Source organism: Neoarius graeffei, chromosome 28, assembly GCF_027579695.1.
Source record: "Neoarius graeffei isolate fNeoGra1 chromosome 28, fNeoGra1.pri, whole genome shotgun sequence".
Lineage (NCBI taxonomy): Eukaryota > Metazoa > Chordata > Actinopteri > Siluriformes > Ariidae > Neoarius > Neoarius graeffei.
This window is the reverse complement of record NC_083596.1, coordinates 39,960,745-39,973,372: the sequence shown is the minus strand read 5'-3', so window position 1 is coordinate 39,973,372 and position 12,628 is coordinate 39,960,745. Positions and strand designations below refer to the sequence as shown.

The following is a 12,628-nucleotide window of genomic DNA, read 5'->3' as shown; positions in this document are numbered from 1 at the left end:
GCGTTTTCTCTCGTTCCCTTTCTTTCTCTCGCACCCTCTCTCTCGCTCTGTCACTCTCTTGCTCTCTCTTGCATGCTCTCGATTTCTGTCTGTCTCGCACGCGCGCACTCTTGCTTTCTCTCTCTCCTTTGCTTTCTCTCTCGCATGCACTCTCTTGTTTTCTGTCTCTCTCTCACTCTCGTTTTCTCTCTCACTCACTCGCTCTCTCTCTCACTCACTCTCTCTCTCGCTCTCTTGCTTTCTCTCACGTTTTCTCTCTTGCACTCGCTCTCTCTCTGTCTGTCTCTCTCTGTCGCTCGCTCACTCTCTCACTCTGTCGCTCTCTCTCTCACGCTCTCTGTCACTCTCTTACTCTCTTGCTCTCTGTCTATCTTGCTCTGTCTCTCTCATGCTCACTCGCTTGCTCTCTGTCTCTCTCACACTCACTCTCTCGTTTTCTCTCTCTTTCATTCTTTCTGTCTTGTTTTCTCTTGCTTGCTCTCTCTTGCTTTCTCTTGCTCTCTCTTGGTTTCTCTCTCTCTTGCACTTGCTCTCTCTTGCTTTTTCTCTCTCGCTCCCTCTCGCTCTTGCTTTCTCAGTTGCTTTTTCTCTCACATGCGTTTTCTCTCATTCCCTTTCTCTTTCTCTTACGCCCTCTGTCTTGCTCTGTCACTCTCTTGCTCTCTCTTGCTTTTTCTCTCTTTTGCTTTCTCTCGCTCTCTCTCTCGCATGTGCTCTCTCGTTTTCTCTCGCTCTGTCACTCTCTTGCTCTCTCTCTCTTGCTTTCTCTCGCTCTCTCTCTCGCATGCGCTCTCTCTCTTGTTTTCTCTCTCTCTCTTGCTTTCTCTCTCTCTCGCACGCGCACTCTCTTGCTTTCTCTCTCTCCTTTGCTTTCTCTCTCGCATGCACTCTCTTGTTTTCTGTCTCTCGTTTTCTCTCTCACTCACTCTCTTGCTCTCTTGCTTTCTCTCACGTTTTCTCTCTCTCGCACTCGCTCTCTCTCTGTCTGTCTCTCTGTCGCTCGCTCACTCTCTGTCGCTCTCTCTCATGCTCTCTCTGTCACTCTCTTACTCTCTTGCTCTCTGTCTATCTCGCTCTGTCTCTCACACTCACTCTCTCGTTTTCTCTTGCTTGCTCTCTCTTGCTTTCTCTTGCTCTCTCTCTTTGTTTCTCTCTCTCTTGCTTTTTCTCTCTCGCTCCCTCTCGCTCTTGCTTTCTCGGTCGCTTTTTCTCTCACATGCGTTTTCTCTCATTCCCTTTCTCTTTGTCTCGCGCCCTCTCTCTCGCTCTGTCACTCTCTTGCTCTCTCTTGCTTTTTCTCTCTTTTGCTTTCTCTCGCTCTCTCTCTCGCATGCGCTCTCTCTCGCTCTCTCTCTTGCTTTCTCTCTCTTGCACGCACTCTCTCTTGCTTTCTCTCTCTCTCTCCTTTGCTTTCTCTCTCGCATGCACTCTCGTTTTCTGTCTCTCTCTCACTCTCGTTTTCTCTCTCACTCACTCTCTTGCTTTCTCTCACGTTTTCTCTCGCGCGCTCTCTCTCTGTCGCGCTCTCTCTGTCACTCTCTTACTCTCTTTCTCTCTGTCTATCTCGCTCTGTCTCTCTCTCATGCTCACTCGCTTGCTCTCTGTCTCTCTCACACTCACTCTCTCGCTCTCTCATTTTGTCTCTCTTTCACTCTTTCTCTCTGTCTCACACTCTCTTGTTTTCTCTTGCTTGCTCTCTCTTGCTTTCTCTTGCTTTCTCTCTCTCTCACACGTGCTCTCTCTTGCTTTTTCTCTCTCGCTCCCTCTCTCTCTTGCTTTCTCGGTCGCTTTTTCTCTCACATGCGTTTTCTCTCATTCCCTTTCTCTTTCTCTCGCGCCCTCTCTCTCGCTCTCTGTCACTCCCTTGCTCTCTCTCTTGCTTTTTCTCTCTTTTGCTTTCCGTCGCGCTCACTCTCTCTCTTGCTTTCTCTCTCGCATGCACTCTCTTGTTTTCTGTCTCTCTCTCTTTTCTCTCTCTCACTCTTGTTTTCTCTCTCACTCACTCTCTCACTCTCTTGCTTTCGCTCACGTTTTCTCTCTCTCTCTCTCTCTCTCTCTCTCTCTCTCTCTCTCATATGCACAATTATTTCTAAGGAAAGCAGCAGCAGCAGCAGAAATCCATTAGAATCCGACTGACTCATTGTTACATGAGGTGTATGAGCAGCATTTCATTTACATTTATCTTCCTGGCTATTCAGTAAATCAAAACGCTCAGTCGAGCTGATTAATCAGGACTCGGGAGGCAAGTCGCTGTTGTCTCAGCATTCATGTCACAAGTTCTTCCCAAAACGCATTATTTTAAGATATCCATATAAGGTAAGCGATAGAACCCAAACCTGGATTCCATCAAAGCGCCCCGTTATGAAGCAGCTCCAGCGGCGAGTAAAGACGCAGGGAGCCGAGGGGCGCAGGAATTAATTTCAGGGTAGGGTGAGGAAATATACTCCATGAAATCAGCGCTCGATCTGTAGAATTAAATCGCCAAGTATGACTGGCTCATGCGTTTTGGCTGGATGCCATGGCAGTAGTAGGCGCACTGATGTTTTGTTTTATTTTATGCTGTTATGATTGTCATCAATAATGCCGTTATTTTAAGCTATGACCTACTGTCAGCCACTCTCAAACTTGATACTTGATCACGTTGCTATAAAATTCTTTCCTCCGAGTTCCATATCTACGATGCTACCAGATCTTTATTTAAACGGGACAGATTATGAACAACGCTCTGAAATAAGACACCCGTTTCAGAAAACATGAGCTTCAGCGAGCCGTTCAGATTTGACACCCCCCTCCCCCTTCTATGTCACAAGTGGAGCTCATTAGAATAACCCCACCCCTTATTCTGAGTATATCCATTCATGGCTTTTGCAAATGAATATTTATGAAAAAAGTGCTACCTGATTGGCTGGTGAAAAAAGGGGTGGAGGAACAGGCCGTTCCTCGAATCGGCCGTTTTGAACAGGGCTGTTGAGGCAGGGTGAGAAGGGAGCTGTGGGGCTTTATCCTTGTGGTATTTTAACCGAAGCACGTCACAGACACTTCATTAAGACCTTGGGGAACGGGGTTAACTTGTGGAAACGGGGTGTGGTATGTCACCTTTAAACCTCCAGGCATCTTGAGTAACTAGTTGACTGAATAGTAGCTTTCAAGTTTAAAATTACTCTTAACCAGACTGCGCAACCGAATTCAGTGTCATGAGCTTCATGAGTCACTACACAGGCGGAAGCAGGTAATGATATTCCTGAATGGAGCTCTCAGTAAAACACTGAGCTTCTAACCGGTCTAAGTCGAGCTCGCGATGCTTGCGTTCAAATCCACTTCTTTTGATTCCGTTGTATCTGAGGTGCAACAGCCCATCAACACTGAGGCGCGAGTTAAACCGTGCTGATCTTGACCTCCATGTAGGGAATTTCTCTAATCCGAGTTTCTCTGCATGCTGGCCTTTGTCGACGCAGCATTATTATCGGAGGGTCGGCGCAAGCTTAAAGGAACAGTCCACCGTACTTCCATAATGAAATATGCTCTTATCTGAATTGAGACGAGCTGCTCCGTACCTCTCCGAGCTTTGCGCGACCTCCCAGTCAGTCAGACGCGCTGTCACTCCTGTTAGCAATGTAGCTAGGCTCAGTATGGCCAATGGTATTTTTTGGGGCTGTAGTTAGATGCGACCAAACTCTTCCGCGTTTTTCCTGTTTACATAGGTTTATATGACCAGTGATATGAAACAAGTTCAGTTACACAAATTGAAACGTGGCGATTTTCTATGCTATGGAAAGTCCGCACTATAATGACAGGCGTACTAACACCTGCGCGCTTCGGCAGCGCATTGATATCTGAGCTCCGTATCAATGCGCTGCCGAAGCACGCAGAAAGTGTTAGTACGCCTGTCATTATAGTGCGGGCTTTCCATAGCATAGAAAATCGCTACGTTTCAATTTGTGTAACTGAACTTGTTTCATGTCACTGGTCATATAAACCTATGTAAACAGGAAAAACGCGGAAGAGTTTGGTCGCATCTAACTACAGCCCCAAAAAATACCATTGGCCATACTGAGCCTAGCTACATTGCTAACAGGAGTGACAGCGCGTCTGACTGACTGGGAGGTCGTGCAAAGCTCGGAGAGGTACGGAGCAGCTCGTCTCAATTCAGATAAGAGCATATTTCATTATGGAAGTACGGTGGACTGTTCCTTTAACCCGTCATATCAGGCTCGTTTGGAGCAAAGCGTTCAGACTTTCCTGTTATCTTTTGCATTGGAGAATCAAATTCACCCTGCACTGGTGTATTATATTTCTTTTTGTTTGATTGCTTATTGCTTTTTCAGCCTTGTTGTTTTGGTTCATACTTTATGGTGGAACAAAAGGAAAAAAAAAAAAAGAAAAACACAACCGTCCATGATGTAGCAGTGCCCTCTGCTGGAATTAAATTGTTACATCGCTTCCATGCATTTGTCAGATTACAGTTAACGAATGGAATATTTCGGAATGATATTATACCGAGCATAACGTCGATATCTTTGTGTATTTCAGATACTTGAAGCCGGACGAGAACAAAAAGTCAAAGCACAAGACTGCCGTCAAGAAGAAGACCCTCAATCCAGAGTTTAACGAGGTCGGCTTCAAACTACTGGGTTTTCTTTCCCCGCTTTTCATTTCTACTACCATTACCCGATATCATCTGAGTAAAAGTACTCGGCAGGATTTACTGACACATTTTACTTATTTCCACTCGTTGCCCTGGCCATTATGGTGCAAACCAGTTTATCGGTCAAGTCCAGAAAAAGCTTAGGAACCTTTGGAGCGCCGTTCTTGAAGTCCGTCTTCATTTCACACCGCAGAGTTTGGGCTCTGATCTGAATAGTTACTGCAGAATTCCGTTTCTGCCGCCAGTCCCTTGTTTGTTTCTTGTTGCAAGAGCCGCACCCTTGACGTAACCTCCTCCCAGAAGTACCCATGTCCCAACGCTGATTGTGTGCAATCGTATTTATGAACATATCTATTAATTAACTTGTGCAGGTTGGCAACCATCTTTCTCTTTTTTGCGCTGAGAGCAGCGATTTTCAACGTTATGTACATCACCAGCTATTTTTTTAAAATATTACAGTTTGTTTGCATTTCCGTCTATTCTCTTGAAATATGATGATAATCCTCAAGTTTACTTTACTGTTACTTCTTTCAAGCTCTTTGCCACTGTGTTATTGCTCACCTGCTGGATTCCTCTTTTCAGAAGCGTATACGCTATGATAGTTGTCGCTTTTGTCTCCTTGTTTATGTAGGAGTTCTTCTACGAGATTAAATATACAGAATTGAGCAAGAAAACCCTTGAGGTGACCGTTTGGGACTACGATATCGGCAAATCCAATGATTTTATAGGTAAGTTAGTTTGTGATATTCATTATGTGTGTGTTGTGGTTCTTACTTACATATTCCAGGTTCCAGTATCCTGTGGCTTGTAGGCATGGAACGATTCACCCAATTCACAATTAGATTTTTCCACGATGACTTTTTTTTTTTTTTTGAAGGAAAATTAAACAAAGGAAATTCTCTGACCAAAAAAATTTTGACGTTTTATTTTCCTGTTCTTTATCAATTTCAATATGGGTCTGTCTCAGAAACTGGGTACTGTGAGGGTCCCCCACTAAATATACTCACAGTCAGTAAACTATACGGTTTTGAATGGTGATGTTGGTTTTAATTTGAAATAAAATGATGACAGAAATAATACAGATAAAACTAAATCTTTGTTGTGAATACTCTATTCAGAATTTGGCAAAAATTCTGCAAATTTGTGGAAAAATGGCGGCTTGATCTGGGACATGATAAACGGTTGACATCGCATTCCCTTAAAAAGGTTGTAGTCCACTGAAAAGTCTACAGTTATCACAAAGTGTATTTTAAGTTGTAACTTTATCCACCTAAGGATTGTTGCGCTCGCAGAATAATCATAACCGTAATAAAACATCATGCAAAATATTTCATCACCGTCGTAACTCCATTTTCCGCAGACCCAAAACCAATACGATCGTGTGTTTTGATCTAAACGGAAAGCCTCAGGGTCGAGGTCACTACCTCACCAAAAGCAGTAACTTAAAATCACGACGCCATATAAAAATTGAGTTATAAATCTGCGATTTTGTTTTTTAAAACGAAAGCTGAAAGTTAGGTATAGAATATGTTTCTTACAGAATATGTTACGATGGTAGCTGGTCTTGTATGAATTTCTGAGCTATAAAATGAGTTGTGGTGTATTTTTTACCGTAGCGTGTTGTTTGTGTGCGGGGAAGGACACACATTAACAATTTGCATGTGTAGAATGGAATTTTCCACTCCAACAGTTAGAAGTTGATCGTGCTTCCATTTGCGGTCTCTCTGTTACGCGGGTGATCTGTTCGGACGTTATCGCTGAAAAGGTGAGTTTTGAGAGTTTTATTTTGTTTTAGTCTTGCAGTATAAGGCAATAGAATGTTTCTTTTTCATCTGACTTTCATATTTCGTAGTGTTTGCGTATTTTTGGTCAATATTTTGCAACCACGGTCAATTTAGATCGAACTTTTGATAGAATCTACGGCCAGTCATTTTGCCCCGCCCCCGCCTCGCGCTCCGTCCGGTGTGGTAGTGATGTCCCGTTGCTCGCGCGCCGCAGCAGAGACCCGCGCGACCTTCAGCCGGTACAGTCGCTGTTCTTTTAGCACCGCCGTTATTCTCATCTTTCCGGTGTGTTCTTGATTTTTCCATCGTGTCCTATTTCGCCATATCAAATCCCCAAAATGTATCATATTATTCATATTTAAGTTAATAATCAATTCCGTCATCATAACTTGGCATTTTTAACCCAAGCAATCAAAAAGAGTAAATTTATTCAATATTTTCACTCATCTGTGAAGGAGGGGCTTTAATTCTTCATGATGTAGTTATTTTAAATCAATTTTACAAAAGCATTTGAATTGTAATAAAAAAAAATGTTCCACAGTGAAGGCCAGATAAAGCAAGATGCTATCTTTATTCTTATTAAACATAACAAAAGAAACATTGAGTGTTAGGTAAATGCAAAAAAAAATAGTAAAATTAGAAAATGTGTTTTTTGACCATAATGTCCCAAATGAGAGAGCAGTTTCTGAGACAGACCCACATGCCTTTTGTTAAATAATCATTTCGCCCATTTGTAAAGGTTGGAGTAAAATATAATCACCTACTAGCTAAAGTGTTCCTTTTATTAAAAATGGAAAAACGCTAATAACACACGGGCCTTTTCGTACTAAACCTTTATGATCATTTTACTCCCTCAGTTTGCTTCTCTTTTCTGTCGAAAGAGAGCTCTGATTTCCTGATGGTCAATCACACAACAGCTCTTTCGCACTTTAGATCTGTTTTCATGTGTTTTGTGGCATTAGAGCTGTGTTACTTCCATCTATCGATGACTTGCGACCACGTGATCCAAATGTGCTACGTCACGAGCGTCCGCCATGATGGTGGATATAAATACAAAGCGACTAGGACGGCGGCCGCTGAAAGCGTGTCTGTAAACAACGCTGAATTTTGACAATCGAGCGAAGATTTGGGGTTTTGACCCATATTATTTTTAAAAAGTCAGACTTTTCTGAAGATAAGACGCTTCTACTGACCATCGAGTACGAATACAGGTCGTTTCGTCCAAAGCCTTTTTCATACGCACGATCAATTATTTTATATTTCAGGTATTTGTTTGAAAAAAGTAGGAATTCTCAATGGAATTTGACCGAAGCGAAACATTTTTGTAAAGCAAATGAGTGCCAAGGTGCGTGCACTTCAACACTAAAGATCGTACTAAGGGGGGTAACCACGTTGGCCCGTGCCACTTGCTGACCCTGGGATGAGTTCACTCCCTTGTCATTGCAGGCTGCTCGCTTGCATGTCTATGTTTCCGGCTGGGTCGTATTAAATCTACAGGTGCGGAGCAGCGCTCTCGTGGGGGCTTCGTTCACGAATCCTGGGCCGAGGCACAGTCCTACCAACCCGAGACTGTGCTCTTTTGAAGCGGGAGGCTTAGTGGGAGGTGCCTGTAAAATTTGGCTTCGCTCTGAACTCCGTTGGCCGAGTTATTAATTCTTAAAGCCGACTGGATCATGTTAAATCTTTAGGTGCGGAGCAGCGCTCTCGCAGGGCTTTCGTTCACGAACACTGGAATACCTGAAATATAAAATAATTGATAGTGCGTCTGAAAAAGGCTTTGGACAAAATGGTCATCGGATGAAGTGTCCTGATCCCGTCGTCTCCTCTCCGTACTAAGCCTCAGAGTTTCCTCGCCCTCTTTCCGAATCACGGACGGAATTCTAAAAAAATCGGAACGTACCACGGTCACGAGTACAGTTGTGACCGCAAAGATATGGCGTAGCTAAAATAAAGAGAGTTGCGCATGCGTGACTACGTTTTGTACGTAATGTCGCTTGACCCCGCGTTTGTATCTCCACCAACATGGCCGACATCCGGGTTTCTGTTTTGCTTTGACGTCACTTGCAAGTCAAGGATAGTGAAGTCATGTGCGTTCCCGGTGTTGTACGTTCTTGCACCCTCTGCTGTCCAAACAACACAATTACAGCTCGGAAACACGACGCGACTACACAATTCGTTTTTATTTCATCAATTCAAATCGTCATAAATCTGTATCACAGTTTATCGTAGCACGATGCCTCGTGGCTTTTCATGTTCAGTCAGTGTGTTGATGCTTTTTTTTTTTTGCCCTTCACCCAGGTGGAGTGTCTCTAGGCATCAATGCCAACGGCGAGCGTCTGAAACACTGGTTCGACTGTCTCAAAAACAAGGACAAGAAAATCGAGCGTTGGCACACACTCACTAACGAACTCCCTGGGTCGGGCTTCAACGACTGACTGGCACGCAGCACCTGTTCCCATTCCTGCGATAACGTAACGCTTGGCCTTTGATCGATTGTCACCTCTAACACTACAGTCCAGAGATGGGTACCAAAGTGACCTCTTTTCCCATAATCCTCAAATCTGTCCCTGTATGTACTCCCCCTGGTCGGGCCTGTTGTGTTGATATGAAGAGTTTAAATCCCGTTCAGCTTGCCGTTCTCTCTGCTCTTTCGATTCACTCTGATGTTTAGTACGTATTCGAGAATGTTGTTTACACGAGCTAGCGATGGCTGTTCCGATCACTTGGTCAGGGGTATCATTAATCTGTGAACGTTTTCCGAAGACAGACTTGATCAAGACTGTTTACATGTAGAATCCAGTTCATAAATCTGACCAAAATGGCAAAAAAAATCTCCATGTTTTAGATGATGATCATGGGGGGGGAATCAGAAGGATTTACGATGCTCTGTTGTTGTTTTTTGTTTTTAATTTCAAGTCGTTTTAGTGTTGTTTTTTTTTAATTCACGTCAAAGCACGGATTGCTGAATGTTTTATTTCGCCACACCATTGAGAATGCGATGCTGAAAAAGCGATGGACCAACGTCTATCTTGTTTACATAGAAAAACATTTGAGATGCCTCCAAGCAGAAATTCTACTCCAGGTAAACGATTGTAGTTTTGGACCGTCCTCTAGTCGTTCTGCTGATGTAGATCCGTAAGCGTAGATGTCGACGAGCCCTGTGCGGACGGTCAGGATGGGTGCGACGAATCATTTCTCGCTACGTGATTCCTAGAACCGTTTAAATATCACCATTCACGAAAGAGATCTCCTGGCACAAAATGAAGACATATTTAGCATGCATTCAGTGGTTTTCTTAGTTGTTATTACTGGACTTTTAATACGTATTTATTTACAGGCTAGTATTTATATCGAATTTTTTTGTGTCGTACATTTTAAATAGACGTGGATGTCCACTTTCGAGTAGTTTTAGAGCTCTAGGAATGTCGATATCTTCATGTGCCCAGGCATGTGTAACCGAGGTCTTAGTATCGACCGTGCTCAGTAAAGCAAACCTTCTATCAAAGCACTCAGTACAACAGCCAGACTTGTGACATTTTATTTTTTTTTTAAATCTGTTGCCTTTGTATTCAAAGCTGTATGGCGTAAAAAAAAAAAATGCATGCAATGTTCTTAAATGGTCTAACTGACTAACACCCTTTGATGGACTTTGCTTAATGTTTGATACTCTTCTGTAAAAGAGAACTCGTCGACGCTAAAAGATCATGGAATGTCCGTGTTTTCTTCTTGGACGTTTTTTGTACCCTCGAACGCCGTCTCGTTGCCTGTCCGGCTGCTCCATCACCCGGAAACGTGATCGCATGTAACGAAGAAAAAGAATCCTGTCTTGTTCCGTTTCCTTTCTTTTTCCAATCTCAGGCGATCGTTTGCATTTCTAGTGGTTCTCTGACGAAATTTCTATGTTCCTACTCCTCCTCGTTCACCATCACCTCTTGCACCGAATGGCAGAATTATCGTGCCTTTTCTTTTCTAACAGTGTAGTTGTTTTGCACCGCTCACTTTACAAAGATTCCTAGACAGATATTAGCTTTTAATAATGGAAACTATATGATAACATTTAGCATTATTTCTATTCCTGTCCGTGTCAGAATATGGGATCAGTCAGAATATTATCACTCAATGAGACGTCGGTGCGTCCTGACACTGGGGTGCAGGTTCAAGTGGAAGATGTTTCAAGCATGAAACTACACATTCTGGTTTCTTTCACTTTTTTTTTTTTCTGGTAACACTACACATTGAACTAAAGGGAAATTAGAGTTAACACTATTTGTAGAAATATTAACTATTAATTTTTAACACTTTAACTATTACGTTCTTTACTTCATTTAGAATTTGAATCTACACTGATCCAGTTTAAAAAAAAACAAACACCAGAAACCAGAATGTGTTATTTCCTTTATTTATGTCTGTTTTAAAATGTTCAAGTATTATATCTTGCGTGTTTTTTACTCTGGCAAAGGATGTGCTATTTGTATATGTTCTGATTTGGAAAACCATATCTAATAAAGTAGAGAACCAACCTATAATCCTTGTCTGCTTTCAGAAAGTTCCGGGTTACTGAGTTTCACATGGCTGGAAATCTCCACGATGATGGTGTCGTCGAAGTTTGTGAAGTAAAACGTGCAACCATGTAATAGCTTCTATACAGTGGTGCTTGAAAGTTTGTGAACCCTTTAGAATGTTCTATATTTCTGCATAAATATGACCTAAAACATCATCAGATTTTCACACAAACCCTAAAAGTAGATAAAGAGAACCCAGTTAAACAAATGAGACAAAAATATTATACTTGGTCATTTATTTATTGAGGAAAATGATCCAATATTACACATCTGTGAGTGGCAAAAGTATGTGAACCTCTAGGATTAGCAGTTAATTTGAAGGTGAAATTAGAGTCAGGTGTTTTCAGTCAGTGGGATGACAATCAGGTGTGAGTGGGCACCCTGTTTTATTTAAAGAACAGGGATCTATCAAAGTCTGATCTTCACAACACGTGTGTGGAAGTGTATCATGGCACGAACAAAGGAGATTTCTGAGGACCTCAGAAAAAGCGTTGTTGATGCTCATCAGGCTGGAAAAGGTTACAAAACCATCTCTAAAAAATTTGGACTCCACCAATCCACAGACAGACAGATTGTGTACAAATGGAGGAAATTCAAGACCATTGTTACCCTCCCCAGGAGTGGTCGACCAACAAAGATCACTCCAAGAGCAAGGCGTGTAATAGTCGGCGAGGTCACAAAGGACCCCAGGGTAACTTCTAAGCAACTGAAGGCCTCTCTCACATTGGCTAATGTTAATGTTCATGAGTCCACCATCAGGAGAACACTGAACAACACTGGTGTGCATGGCAGGGTTGCAAGGAGAAAGCCACTGCTCTCCAAAAAGAACATTGCTGCTCATCTGCAGTTTGCTAAAGATCACGTGGACAAGCCAGAAGGCTATTGGAAAAACGTTTTGTGGACGGATGAGACCAAAATAGAACTTTTTGGTTGAAATGAGAAGCGTTATGTTTGGAGAAAGGAAAACACTGCATTCCAGCATAAGAACCTTATCCCACCTGTGAAACATGGTGGTGGTAGTATCATGGTTTGGGCCTGCTTTGCTGCATCTGGGCCAGGACGGCTTGCCATCGTTGATAGAACAATGAATTCTGAATTATACCAGCGAATTCTAAAGTAAAATGTCAGCACATCTGTCCATGAACTGAATCTCAAGAGAAGGTGGGTCATGCAGCAAGACAACGACCCTAAGCACACAAGTCGTTCTACCAAAGAATGGTTAGAGAAGAATAATGTTTTGGAATGGCCAAGTCAAAGTCCTGACCTTAATCCAATGGAAATGTTGTGGAAGGACCTGAAGCGAGCACTTCATGTGAGGAAACCCACCAACATCCCAGAGTTGAAGCTGTTCTGTACGGAGGAACGGGCTAAAATTCCTCCAAGCCGGTGTGCAGGACTGATCAACAGTTACCGCAAACGTTTAGTTGCAGTTATTGCTGCACAAGGGGGTCACACCAGATCCTGAAAGCAAAGGTTCACATACTTTTGCTACTCACAGATATGTAATATTGGATCATTTTCCTCAATAAATAAATGACCATGTATAATATTTTTGTCTCATTTGTTTAACTGGGTTCTCTTTATCTACTTTTAGGACTTGTGTGAAAATCTGATGATGTTTTAGGTCATATTTATGC

At 42.6% G+C, this 12,628-nt stretch overlaps 1 protein-coding gene across 4 annotated transcripts in view; it reads left to right on the top strand.

Annotated features, from left to right (window-relative positions):
• The window catches only part of doc2b (double C2-like domains, beta), a 449,891-nt gene extending 438,952 nt beyond the window's left edge, over positions 1 to 10,939 (top strand). For all 4 annotated transcript variants that reach the window (XM_060912437.1, XM_060912435.1, XM_060912436.1 and 1 more), the window contains 3 exons: positions 4,531 to 4,612; positions 5,277 to 5,373; positions 8,728 to 10,939. In XM_060912437.1, the coding sequence (XP_060768420.1) occupies positions 4,531 to 4,612; positions 5,277 to 5,373; positions 8,728 to 8,864 (316 nt within the window). In that variant the 3' untranslated portion in view covers positions 8,865 to 10,939. The remainder of the gene's footprint in view (positions 1 to 4,530; positions 4,613 to 5,276; positions 5,374 to 8,727) is intronic.
• Positions 10,940 to 12,628: the final 1,689 nt, after the last annotated feature.